Source organism: Podarcis melisellensis (assembly GCF_964234715.1).
Source record: "Podarcis melisellensis genome assembly, chromosome: 1".
Classification (NCBI taxonomy): Eukaryota; Metazoa; Chordata; class Lepidosauria; order Squamata; family Lacertidae; genus Podarcis; species Podarcis melisellensis.
In genome coordinates this window covers 35,094,275-35,108,089 of record NC_138528.1, presented here as the reverse complement: position 1 = coordinate 35,108,089, position 13,815 = coordinate 35,094,275, and the positions used below count along the sequence as shown (strand labels likewise).

The following is a 13,815-nucleotide window of genomic DNA, read 5'->3' as shown; positions in this document are numbered from 1 at the left end:
AGATAAAAAGTAAACATTGGGGGGGGGGAATACAGCAGCAGTCATCAAGACACCTTCAGCTCACAGAAGACTTCCTAAACAGATGGGTTTCATAGCTGCTCCTAAAGGCAAGAAGATTGTTCCACAACTACTCAGCTTCTTAGTACTTCTGAGCTGATTTCCTGCAATTATGATATTCAGACAGGATATCTGAAGTGTAGCTCTCTCTCTCTCTTGGTGATCATTCATGGCCAAGTAAGATTGTCTTCCATGAACGCAGGTCCTGATGCCCTTGGGTCCCATCTTCCTGGTGAAATTATATTTGAAGTAAACATTCTATTGTCAACAGAATACTTCTTTCACCATAATCATGGTGCAGGGGTGATTTCAGGGTGGATGGGTTTACAGCTGGGGAGGGGAGCTTTGTGGCAGGCATGTTGTGCCCATATGGTTTTCAAATGTGCCCATGGGGCCCACAAAGGTTGGCAAACCATGATCTAGAGCATTTACGGGATGGTTAGGGCTGACTGAGTGCCAGATGGAAATAGGGAGGAGGGATGTTCTGCTGTATATGTGACAGACACAGACTATACAAAAGAACAGACTGCTGTGTTGACTTCTAATTAGGGCCTCTTTAAAAATGGCTGTTGGCCAGACCATAGAAATTAAGATCAAATGAGCCTGGTTCATAGCTGTATTACAAGAGCCAAACCATGCTCATAATTGCGACCGCAGACTGCAGCCGTAGTCAACCTATATGCTGGCAGGGGAGGTGAGTGTCTGTATGGACAGAGGTGTGTTTGACAGTTTTTATGGCAGCCAATTGCCTTGAATGTGAACGCTAGGTTTCAATGGAAAAGTGGCTTGCTCATTCAGCCCAGTGCAACATAAACTGTCAAAAACACCTCTGGATATGCACACACTTCTTCCCAGCTCATGCATACTGCCGCATAGAATTGCAGCCCTAATCTTGTGCTGCATACCAAAATCAGTTATTTTGTCTGCATTTGTTTTACAGTTTGGCTGTATGTGTTTTAAATATTTATGCTGTGCCTCCAAGTATTACTATTAGATATGAGAGGAGAAGAGACATAATATTTGTTGTACTTTTTCCTCAATTGTTATGCGCTAAGACACACTGAATTGGTACAGGGAGAGGCAGAAGCTATAGAAAACAGTGGTGACAAAGGTCAGCTTCCTCCTCTCATCTTATAGCCAGGCCCAGAAGCCCCTTCGCTGTAGAGATGAAATTGCTGTGTTGTTTCCAATCCATTGTTAGTTTCACCTCAACTCTTAGGCTTTTACTTAACACTACAAAATGGCTGCTACTTCCAGGCTTTGATGCTCTGTTGGTGTTACCCAGAATTTTATCCCTCCGTGAACCCACTGAGTGACAGTATTGCTTCCTCCAGCCATTACCACTCTGGGAATTCCCAACTTTTGATCTTAGACACCACCCTGTGGTTTATGAGTGTTTGCAAAAGGCAACATTCCAGAAGATGAGAGATACATATGTGCACCCCTAGATTGCCTTTCAGTAAGTTCTTTTGAATTCTGGCTTCTGTCCTAGTGAACTTCCAGTATTACGTCTGCGCACCCCCTGAATAGTATGCACATCCAAATGTCCTTTATGCAAAAATCAACCCAGTTTAATAAGTATCCATAATTGGGCTTGGTGAGTTTTCTTTTGGGAGGGGGTTCATTGCCATATGTACTTTTGGGGATTCCTCATACAGTCATATCTCGGCTCCCGAATGCCTTGGGAGTTGAATGATCTTGGCAGTCCCGAACAATCAAAAACCGGAAGTGAGTGTTCCGGTCTTTGAATGTTCTTTTGGAAGCCGAACGTCTGACGGGGCTTCCACGGCTTCCAATCAGAAGCCATTCTTTGGTTTCCAAATGTTTCGGAAGTTGAACGGACATCCGGAACGGGTTCTGTTCAACTTCCGAGGCACGGCTGTATTTGAATTTAGCAAGCATAGCACACATGTGCTAGGTTTATATTACACCAAACTCTTAAGTTAGCCTCAGAAATATAATTTGAAACACTGAGTTCAAATCTGTTGATAATAAATAGGCTTAATACCGCAAGTAAGAGAGGCGATTCTAATGTTTTTCTAGGCTTGGGCAAAGGGGAGAGAAACTCTAGTGTGCAGAATGTGGTTTGAGTGATGAATAAAATATAATTAGTCTCCCCCCCTGTCCTCGTTAAAAAAGAAAGAATTGATGTTACATACAGCCTTGCTAACTTTCCTGACAGGTTTTCTAAGTTAACTCAGTTCATTTAGCTTTTAAAGCGACATCTAATATAAGTGCATTAGATTTTCCTTCAGTAATTTGTCACATCATGCCAGATGTCATTATTTCTGTAGTTTGATTTTTAAATATGTTTCTCTTCTTTAGAGTGAATAGAAAATCATAGTTCTTTCCTCCCTTCTCCCCATCTCCCCTTGTAACTGGTCCAATGAAACTGATGCTTTAAGGGCATAGATAATATTACAGAGAATGTTCACTGTTTTCCTTTAGCTTTGGAATAATTTGGCTACTAACAATGAGTTCACATTCAATTGTCAGTCAAGGCAGCAGATCGCCTTATTTATTTAGCCTGTTGCTCTCAACATACCTACTTGAGAATAAGTCTCATTGCACAAAGTGGGATGTACTTCTGAGTGTACATGCTTAGAATTGCACTGTTTGTTCAGCTCACACCATTTTTTGCAGAGGTTTTAAGCTCATTTGCTTGGCATGAGGGAGCTGAGAGACTTACAAAGTTGGCAGTTTTGAATTTCAGAAAAAGTAGCTCTGACTCGCCAGAGCTTGAAGCAATAATAATAATAATAATAATAATAATAATAATAATAATAATAATAATAATAATTTATTATTTGTACCCCACCCTTCTGGCTGGGTTTCCCCAGCCACTCTGGGTGGCTTCCAACAGAGATTAAAATACATTAAAACATCAGTCATTAAAAACTTCCCTAAACAGGGCTACCTTCAGATGTCTTCTGAACATTAGGTAGTTGTTTATCTCTTTGAAATCTGATGGGAGGGCATTCCGCAGGGCGGGCGCCACTACCTAGAAGGCCCTCTGCCTGGTTCCCTGTAACTGGGCTTCTTGCAGGGAGGGAACCGCCAGAAGGTCCATGGCAGTTGCTCCTTTTGAGTGGGCAGTGATTTGAAATGGATGATGGTTACCGATTTTCTTTCTGCTTGCTCAACCTGTGAATTGTTCATCAGAACTATAATCTTCCCAAAGTAACTGATCCTGCCTGGGATCTTCTTACTGCTCAGAGAATGGTGGGTAAAAAAACATAATTGAATCATGGATTCATAGAATCATAGAGTTGGAAGAGACCACAAGGGCCATCGAGTCCAACCTCCTGCCAAGCAGGAAACACCATCAGAGCACTCCTGACATATGGTTGTCAAGCCTCTGCTTAAAGACCTCCAAAGAAGGAGACTCTACCACACTCCTTGGCAGCAAATTCCACTGTCGAACAGCTCTTACTGTCAGGAAGTTCTTCCTAATGTTTAGGTGGAATCTTCTTTCTTGTAGTTTGGATCCATTGCTTCGTGTCCGCTTCTCTGGAGCAGCAGAAAACAACCTTTCTCCCTCCTCTATGTGACATCCTTTTATATATTTGAACATGGCTATCATATCACCCCTAAACCTCCTCTTCTCCAGGCTAAACCTGCTCAGCTCCCTTAGCCGTTCCTCATAAGGCATCGTTTCCAGGCCTTTGACCATTTTGGTTGCCCTCCTCTGGACACGTTCCAGTTTGTCAGTGTCCTTCTTGAACTGTGGTGCCCAGAACTGGACACAGTACTCCAGGTGAGGTCTGACCAGAGCAGAATACAGTGGCACTATTACTTCCCTTGATCTAGATGCTATACTCCTATTGATGCAGCCCAGAATTGCATTGGCTTTTTTAGCTGCCGCGTCACACTGTTGGCTCATGCCAAGTTTGTGGTCAACCAAGACTCCTAGATCCTTTTCATATGTACTGCTCTCAAGCCAGGTGTCACCCATCTTGTATCTGTGTCTCTCATTTTTTTTGCCCAAGTGCAATACTTTACATTTCTCCCTGTTAAAATTCATCTTGTTTGTTTTGGCCCAGTTCTCTAATCTGTCAAGGTCGTTTTGAAGTGTGATCCTGTCCTCTGGGGTGTTAGCCACCCCTCCCAGTTTGGTGTCAACCTGCAAATTTGATCAGGATGCCCTTGAGTCCATCATCCAAGTCGTTGATAAAGATGTTGAATAAGACCGGGCCCAAGACAGAACCCTGTGGCACCCCACTAGTCACTCTTCTCCAGGATGAAGAGGAACCATTGATGAGCACCCTTTGGGTTCGGTCAGTCAGTCAATTGTAATGGATGGAATTTCGTGTTGCGCTATGACAGTTCTTCTGTCTACATAAACAGCCTGCCAAATGGAACAATCCCGTCTCTTCTCCCCCTGCACACAGCCCTCCAGAAGCACTGATTTGGGCACCAGATTGTGGGTGCCCAGCAGTGTGCGCATTGCTCTGCCACCACTGCCATTGCAGTGGCGCCAGAGAGCCGGCAGAGGTAAGGCACTGAGCAGTGGCAGCCAAGCAGCCCGCATGTGTGCGACGTGACAGTGGGGCACCCCCAGTGGAAATTTTGTGGGTGGTGCCCAGGCACCCAGGTCCCCCAGAGATGGCACCAGTGCTACCCCTGGGTGTTTCCCCAGTCCCCCCCCCCCGAGCCAGTGGGGGTGGAATGGGGAGTTTGGGGAGAGAGGAGGGGGAGGAAATCCCTGGTTCACAAGTGGAAGTCATTGCTGACAGGGCTCGTTAGAGTAATCCTGCACAACATATTTTATAGCATGCTTCATTATCCTATTCATGATGTCAAAATTGTGAAATGTAGACAGGAGAATAATTTCCCTACTGTCTAGAGTGGGGGCACAGCTTTTCTTTTATGAGTAATTGGTAAGTGTCTGGATTTATTTCTGTAAGGTTGGCTAGTTGGAAGAAACTAACCTTTTCTATTTTTTATTTAGCCTCTTTCTAACCTTTCTGAGTTTTTCTATTTGCAAGGTCCTGGGGCTTGTTCAAAACATGAGCCTTTTCCGGTGCCCAAAATGCAATCACGAAACCCACATTTTTGGAACTGATGGTGTGAGGAATCTAGCCTGTGATCTTGGTCTGGATGTTTTAGGTAAGAATGTGGTGATTGAAAGTATTAAATAAGAAAGAAGTAGAATTAAATCCAGAATTATTTGATTGCTGTTTAATCCTTTTGAAATAAATGGACTTCAGGCACTCAACTACTTGCAGTGTGTTCAGGACTACTGTGTTATATAGAAGGAAATGCAGAATATGAATTATTTGGCCTTCATCCTCCACATCCACTGATTCACATCATACATGTTTCCAAGTACAGTGTTAATATGATTGGACTTGCATGTACCACATCATAGGAACCTTTTTTCTGATGAAATTGTGTTCAGAAAGCAGCTGACTCTTTAAAAGAGGGAGCAAGGGAGAGAAAGAAGGTTGTAGTGATCTTCTGTTTCCTGAAAGAAGATGGCTTATCAGCTGGATGAGAAGCAGGTCTCCCAAGTTCTTCAGCTGGGGTGGAGCAGACCTTCCCCAGCCAGGTTTCTTGCGAGGGTGGCTCCCCATGGTTGGATTTGTAGGGAACAGTTCATATGGCTCCATATCCCTCACCCTAGTTGAGGATGAGTGATAGATGCAAGAAGATAGGACTGAGGGGCGGGGGTCCACAACAAAGAGATTTAGTCAGACCAACAGATTTACAGGCAAACTTTAAGTAAGAGTGGGTTGGTTTAACCTCACCTGCCCTTATTCTACCATATTGTCCGATCAAGGCTCTAAGTTGCACCTTCCCTAGATGAACTTTGCCATTTGAAGCCGTTACCTGTTGCTGCCCATCTTGTGGTTTCTGATGGCTTTCTGATGGTCAGGATGCAAATGCAACAGCTTCTGTTGCCTTATCCTCTGGCTGCAGCCTTCATATTTCAACCTCAGGTGTGTCATTAGCAAGAGGAGCTACACATTTTTCTTCCCACAGCTTGGCTTCTTTCTCAAAAACTCCTACCACCACAAACACCCCTTTCCCCATATATCCTCTGTCCACTTACTCCTCTCACCTCACAGCTCCCTCTCTGCCTTTAACCCTGGTCTGTAGCTCTGCCTGCCATGGCCCCTTTCCCCCACCTTGTGCTTTCTTTCGACACCTTGCTCTGCTCTGGAGCCCCTTCAGACTGTAGCTCTCTCAGCTCATAGGATAGCAACGCAGTTATGGCTGAGCAGAGCAGCCACGAGGGCAATTTGACCAGGAGAATCTGGCCCTCCACGCTGAAAATAATTAACAGTCCCCAATGAAAATCATTCTTCTGTGTTGAAGCCTGCAATGTTTCAGGTATAAGCTGGTAATGAAATGTAAAATGTGGCATACCTCAATTAAGCTGGTAAATGAGATAATTGTGCCTGCTAATGATTTATATTTTCACACCGTGCTGTAATTATATCAGTTCATACAGATTATCCATTTAGAACCAGGAAGTGAACTTCATAAGAAAAAAAATTGTCATAGAAGCATTAGGGGCTGACAGAGACCTAGCAGAGCAAGGAAATCCATAATTAAAAGTACACAGTTGGGTTAGCTTGGCTGTCTGCTGGAAGCGTAATGAGGATTGGAGTCTGGGATCTTGTTTCAGCTGTCACTGGTACTGACCACTGGTAAAAAGCCTCCCATGGCAAAACTTCCTGCAATTAGAGTTGATTCATGGTCCTTCTGACGTGCACCTATATATTGGAGCACATAATTAGTGTACAGTTATCTGCATCAGATACGCCAGAGAGTCATGAAACACGATTGCACCCAAAGTAACACTGATCAGCATGTTCCATCAGTGCGAGGGTTTTGAATCATTGAATTATAGAGTTGGAATGGACCTCAAGAGTCATCTAGTCCAACCCCCTGCAATGCAGGAATCGCAACTAAAGCATCCATGACAGATGGCCATCCAACCTCTGTTTAAAAACCTCCAAGGAAGGAGAGTCCACAACCTCCCAAGGGAGACTGTTCCACCGTCGAAGAGCTCTTACTGTCAGAAAGTTCTTCCTGATGTTTAGTCAGAATCTCCTTTCTTGTAACTTGAATCCATTGGTTCAAGTCAAACCCTCCAGAGCAGGAGAAGACAAGCTTGCTCCATCTCCTATGTGACAGCCCTTCAGATATTTGAAGGTGGCTATCATATCTCCTCTCAGTCTCCTCTTTTCCAGGCTAAATATACCCAGCTCCCTCAACCATTCCACATAAGGCTTGGTTTCTGCTTGCACAACAGGATTCCCCGCTGTAAATACCTTCTGGGGTTCCCCCAATCCCCTAGAGGAGATTTGTGTATGGGGGGGTCCCCAATCTAATGCTTCTGACTCCCCAAGACCACTGATTTTGACATCAGTAGCAAAAGGTAAAAAGAAATAAAGCAAGAATGGCATTGGGACAGAGAGGTTTAAATTTCTCCACCAGCCCAGCACCTTGATAAGGATCTAAATTGCATCTTCTCCATCATCAGTTTGATCCTTTTACAAGCAAGCAAAGGATAATAACCCCTTCTCCTCAGTCGATATACACATATAAGTTGAGGAGAGGACTGTGCAAGTGGGCATGTGAGATGACTGATAAGCCCCCCACCTCAGTGGCGTAGCCACGGATGAATGCGGTCCTTTGGCCAAATAATGGTTAGTAACCCCTGGAAAAGTGTAAAACAACAGACAACAATTTATAGATATGTAGGAATGAACTTTCAACATCAAGAATATTTTATCCAGCTTCTGCAGTGTGTGTTTTCTAAATTTTAAACATCAGGTATCAATATTGGTCATCCTTCACAGGTTACCTTAACTTGTTTTCATTTAAGGCCCAAGCCCAATATTTGTGACAAACTTAATGTAACAAACAGGGTACCCAATACTTTTGAGAAAGGGATGGAATCACTGCAGAATCATGGGTGACTGGCTTTTGAGAACTTGGACTGAGCTGCTGGATCCCCAGGCCCAACCTTTCATCACAGCAAGGGGACAAACAGGGGCTTTTGTCTCATGGATGGCAGAGTTGTGGCTCTGGCCTAGGACGCTGCATTAGCTGTGGCAAATGCACCATCAGCTATAGAATAATGGCAGTGTAGCTTCCTGCCCCAGTACCAAGGAAGTCTCTTTACCCGTGGGCCTCTGCACCTGTAAGAAGGGCAGTCCACAGCATCATATAGCTCCTCAGTCACCCTTGCAGGGAGCATCAGATTTCTCCCTTAAAATTGCTTTCTGTACAGCTATTCTTACCATTTTATATATAGATTTGATTTATATTCAGCTGTTGCGTAATAATTGTCATTGTTGGAATCTGAAAAAGTTTAATTTTCCACAAGAGATTTTTGTTTTTAAAGGATGGGACCATCCTGTGTGTTATTGTGACATTTTTCTTTATTTCCGTGGCGGTCCCCTGCTGATTAGAAAAGCACAATACGCAGTTGTTAACTGTTGGAAGGGAAATTAATTGAATATGTAACAAGCACTTAATTAAATCAGTGGTTCCCTAATAACAATAACACTTCCTTTCATTTTGGCAATTAAATATTTAAGCCTGTATTTGAATATTGATTAGGATGTTACAGTTGTGGAAATCAGCAGGGAATGAACTGCAGTACTGAAGGAATAACGTGGTGCGTGTACTAGCTGGAAGCTGGGAAACTTTACTGCGGACCTGTTCTGTGAGCGCTAGGCACTGCATGCATTCGGCTGGCCTTTTAGCTTGAGTTTTGGTATAGCAGGGCCATGGAATTCTGCACTGCAGCACAAATGAATTCAAAGCCAGTTTTTGGTTCCAGACCAGAGTGGAGACTGGAAAGAAAACAGAATGCCCAGTGGTGCATGGAAGTCCGACATGCTTTCTTTTGTCACCCTAAATAGGTCATCGTCTATGAATTTTTGTTCCCATTGGGTAATTGCAGCAGACCAAAAGGGAAAAGACTCTCCATTTCTGTAGATGACTGTAAGGCAGGGTTCTATCTAGCAGTAAAATAAAAAAATATGAATAATGTTTCTTTAACAAACAGTTTGAATGACTTTGGCAGTGCATGTATTTCAGCTGATTTTCATTCAAGTGTTGCTACTTACTGCGCTGAAATATGAGTAACAGCAGTGCTAGTTGAATTTAGGGCATGTATAAAATATTGAGCTTAAACGTCAATTTATGGTCTTCATACAGGTGACATTCCTCTACATGTCCACATAAGGGAAACATCTGATGCTGGCAAGCCCATTGTGGTCTCACAGCCGCAGAGTGACGTGGTGAGTTTTAATGTAGTTTGCGTACAAATCTCGTCTTGTTCATTTTTGCTTTGTTTATTACAGTGCATGTGCCACAGCTCCCAGCAGAATATTAAAAACACAATAAAACATAAAACATTAAAAATGTCCCTAAATAGGGCTACCTTCAGATGTATTCTAAAAGTCAGATAGTTGCTTATTTCCTTGACATCTGATGGGAGGGCATTCCACTGGGCTGGCACCACTACCGAGAAGGTCTTCTGCCTGGTTCCCTGTAACCTTGCAGTGAAGGAACCACCAGAAGGCCCTTGGTGCTGGATTTTAGTGTCCGGGCTGAATGATGGGGGTGAAGACACTCATTCAGGTATACAGGGCCAAGGCCGTTTAGGGCTTTAAAGGTCAGCACCAACACTTTGAATTGTGCTCAGAAAGATCCTTCCGTGCCAAGAAATAAAAGGAAAATTCAGAAGATTTAATAAATAGACCTTAAAGAACACTTTTCACATTATTAGAATTATTCATAGAATAGCCGAAGGCCCAGTTCTATCTGATGATGAATGGAATATTAAACCTGCACATATCCATTAGAAAATGGAGATATTTGTAACATGATAAGCACCCTGTGCAGTCCAGCTACCATTTTATGCCCCCAAAACGTTCCAAAGTGGGGTAAAAAGAATTTGCTCACTGCCTTCCTATCCTAATGTCTAATAACAAAGCCAACAAGATGCAAAAAAAAATTTAAAATGTTGTTATTTTTCACAAGTTTATGATAAAGGAAATAATATTACCCGTGCATTCTTTTAAAATAGAAAATTAAGATATTTATTGTGTCATATTGTCTGTGCTTAGGAACTCTGAGATACCTGTTTGCCTCCTGTGTTAGGTGATAAAGATACATGTGCAATCCTCATAAGGGACCCAGGCATGCAGCTTGCCATGCCTTGTAGTTTCACTGTTGCAACTGGCATAGCTGGCTTCTTTTCAGTTTTAAAATATGTTGCATCATTGGTCATGAAACTGCATTGGTGAAGACTACAATGTACGTCTTGACTCTGCATGTGGTTTTTCTTACCCACACACAGAATGGTCCCTTTGGAATGTGTCCCTTGTGCTTTTTGTGCAGGAGAGTCTTCAGAAATCATAGTTTAGGAAGTGGCCAGGAAGAGGAACCTCTCTTTATAAATCTGTAAAGCTTTAAAGCAAGATAAAGTTCATGCCTTATTTTTGAAGTTGAGGCCCCAAGGTCTTTTGCAGTCCTCTGTTCATCTGTAGTTACACCTTGATAGCATTTCTGCCATTTCTTGGCTGTTTTATTTCTCTTTGCACTACAGAGCAGGCCTTTGGCCTCCAATTGATGGGTCAGGAAATTGTTAATGTTAAGCTGTCAACTTTTTCCTTTGCTAAGGAAAACGCACACCTTTCTTTGCAGAAAGATGAGCTATAGAAAATCCCATTTAGAAACCTCAAACCGAAAAGAACAGAAAAATCTCTAAACTGAGAACATAGTTTATTAATATGAAGACAGTTCAGAATGATAAATGAGAACTGTAAATTTCTCCTTTCCATTTCCCTCCATTAAAATTCTCTTGTTTCACTTCAATCCGTCTTGTGTTGCTTAGAAATGATGGCACAAACAGTTCAGTCCAGCTTTATAATCAGATAAATAGCCCATTAGGAAGAATATGAGTAGGAGAAAAAGTTCAGCATGTGTACATGTTAAGTTTATGAAAAGTGGAATCCAGGTTTGTTGTGGTTTTGATCGTTTCTTGCCTGCTGATGAAGGATGCAACAAGAAGGGAAATACCTTATGAAAAACTCACAAATTATACCCCCCCAATAGCTAATGATCCTATATAGGAGTTTCAGTGGGTACTTGCCAGTGCAAGGTCTCCCCATCCCATCCGGCGAACCGAAATTTCATGGCACAGAAGCTGCATTATTTGTCAACATTCTGTTGGTGACGCATTTTTTCTCTTACAATTAGAAAGTGTCTAAACGTTTCATTACATAACAGCTCAGCCAAGGGGTGGGAGCTGGTTTGCTCGTGACAGAAGACAGCCAGTTTGTTGCCTGTTTTATATAATATTTTATGCTGTTTTACTCTTACCTAGGAGATAAACACATTGCCATTTTTAAATATTTTTACAGGCCCAAGCCTATCTGAAGATTGCTGCTGAAATAGTGAAAAGACTGCCAGTTTCTCCAACTTAAAGCCATATTTTTGAGGTTCTGTGACTCTACCATTTGAAGTGTGGCGTAGGATGTGACAGAAGAAATGATATATTATGGAACATGCCTTATTTTTTATTTTGTCTTGGAAAATTAAATATCAGTACCAACTTAGTGTGATTGTCATATCAAACATTTGAAGCAAACATTCATCATGCTTTAGCAGCAAAAAGCACCAAAGACCCAACACATATTTGGAACTCAAGATTTTAAGTGCATCATTCAGTAGGCCTGGTATTAAAGAGGAAGAGATATTTAAAGTGATTTTAGCATCTTTGTGCAGGTACACTGACAAACACCAGAATGCACCACTGCATGTGTGGTCAGTTTGTTTCTCTCTGTCATGTGTCTGAATTAAAGATGAAGATACTAGAAATGTAAGATAATTATGCTCAGCTTTGAAGAGTTATCATTAGCCAAGATTCACTTATAAGCAGTCAAACAATTAACTAAGAATCCCAAGAACTGGCTTTTTTATGCATTGTCTTATCAGCTTATGTTCGATCATAAGATAATTTTCTTATTGTAATTGTCTGGGGAAATTGCTCCATTTCCTTTGTCTTGTTGAGCCTGAATAAACCCCAAAATCAGCAACAAGCTCTTCATTAAAATTAGATGCATCTGAGATCAGGTTGCCAAAGGAGGAAACAAGTGATAAAAATTAATTACTGATGATTGCATATATGAATATTTTCCCGCTAGGAAATAATAGCCCTGAATCTATAAACAAAAAGATCTAATTGCCCTTTTTTATCAGTGCATACTGCGTGGTTTTGTCTGAATTTCCTACTGCCTTAAGTCTTGCATCATTATTTTTTGCTGATAGAGCCGGTCACAGCAGGGGGAGGGGGAACTGAATATGAATGCATCTAGGATTTAGGCTTACATAAACTGAAAGTATGTTTGTACATAATGGTGTATTAGTGTCTCTCTAGTCAATTCTACATCTTTTTGGTTCATGCTACTATTTGTTCCTGTTGTATAGGTTCTAATGATAATGTACAATGGAATCATACACAGAATAAGCAAGACAACAAGTTGCATTCAATATAGCACTAAGGTGAACATTCCATCAGCACAATAATTTATCCTTCGTGGTGGAACATTCTCCTCCCCTGCTCTCACCCCCCTGCATGCCCTCTAAATCTGTTTCCCCTGCCTTGCAGATCTGGGGATAGCTTGTGCTAGTCCAAAATGTTAGGCCTAAAATTTTACTGGAAAAGGTTATGTGGGTAGCTGTCTGATTTTCAGAGTTTAGACTGAATTCCTGCCATTTTGTTTTCCAGCATATACTATTCAAATAAATACAGTCTCCCTATGAATTCACAGGATCTGAGATAAAACGTAGTAATAATACTATAGGTAATGGGAAATAAGCTTTCTATCAAGGCTTTCCAAAGCAGGCTTCCCAAGGGAGCGAAAGCGAGATAGATTGTGCTGAGGCCTTATTCCAGGAGTGCATCTCTCAGCACCACTAAGTTATTTAGTGGTTCATATTGTAGAGGCAAGGTGCCTCCCATTCTTCCTTTATTCTGAGCTTGATTACGATGACTTTTATAGCACTGATTGGCTTTTGGAGAGACTGGATCCAGATGCACCATTCTCAAGTTTCCATCTTGGAAGGACAAAGGCACACATCTTCTCTCTCTTGTTTATTATACTGAGCATTGGCAAACTGAGTCCATGATTAAAAGTTTCCTAGAGCATCCATGATTAAAAGTTTCCTAGAGCGTCCCATGCGGGACGCGGGTGGCGCTGTGGGTTAAAGCCTCAGCGCCTAGGGCTTGCCGATCGAAAGGTCGGCGGTTCGAATCCCCGCGGCGGGGTGCGCTCCCGCTGCTCGGTCCCAGCGCCTGCCAACCTAGCAGTTCGAAAGCACCCTCGGGTGCAAGTAGATAAATAGGGACCGCTTTCTAGCGGGAAGGTAAACGGCGTTTCCGTGTGCAGCTCTGGCTCGCCAGAGCAGCGATGTCACGCTGGCCACGTGACCCGGAAGTGTCTTCGGACAGCGCTGGCCCCTGGCCTCTTGAGTGAGATGGGCGCACAACCCCAGAGTCTGGCAAGACTGGCCCGTACGGGCAGGGGTACCTTTACCCTTTACCTTAGAGCATCCATGAAACATTTCTTTATTTTTGTGTTGCAAATTTATGTGTTGTGTTTAAACAAGAAAGAAGGAATTTCGGCAATTTAGTAACAATATAAATCAGCAATACTGATTTATAAATCCTTGCATCTTTTATCCATAACAGGATCAAGGTAGCCTGTGCATGCATGTATGAGT

General features: G+C 42.4%; 1 protein-coding gene across 2 annotated transcripts in view; it reads left to right on the top strand.

Annotated features, from left to right (window-relative positions):
* The window catches only part of NUBPL (NUBP iron-sulfur cluster assembly factor, mitochondrial), a 70,565-nt gene extending 57,323 nt beyond the window's left edge, over positions 1-13,242 (top strand). For both annotated transcript variants that reach the window (XM_081889014.1, XM_081889015.1), the window contains exons 9-11: positions 5,046-5,166; positions 9,241-9,323; positions 11,454-13,242. In XM_081889014.1, coding sequence (XP_081745140.1) covers positions 5,046-5,166; positions 9,241-9,323; positions 11,454-11,516 — 267 coding nt within the window. In that variant the 3' untranslated portion in view covers positions 11,517-13,242. The remainder of the gene's footprint in view (positions 1-5,045; positions 5,167-9,240; positions 9,324-11,453) is intronic.
* Positions 13,243-13,815: the final 573 nt, after the last annotated feature.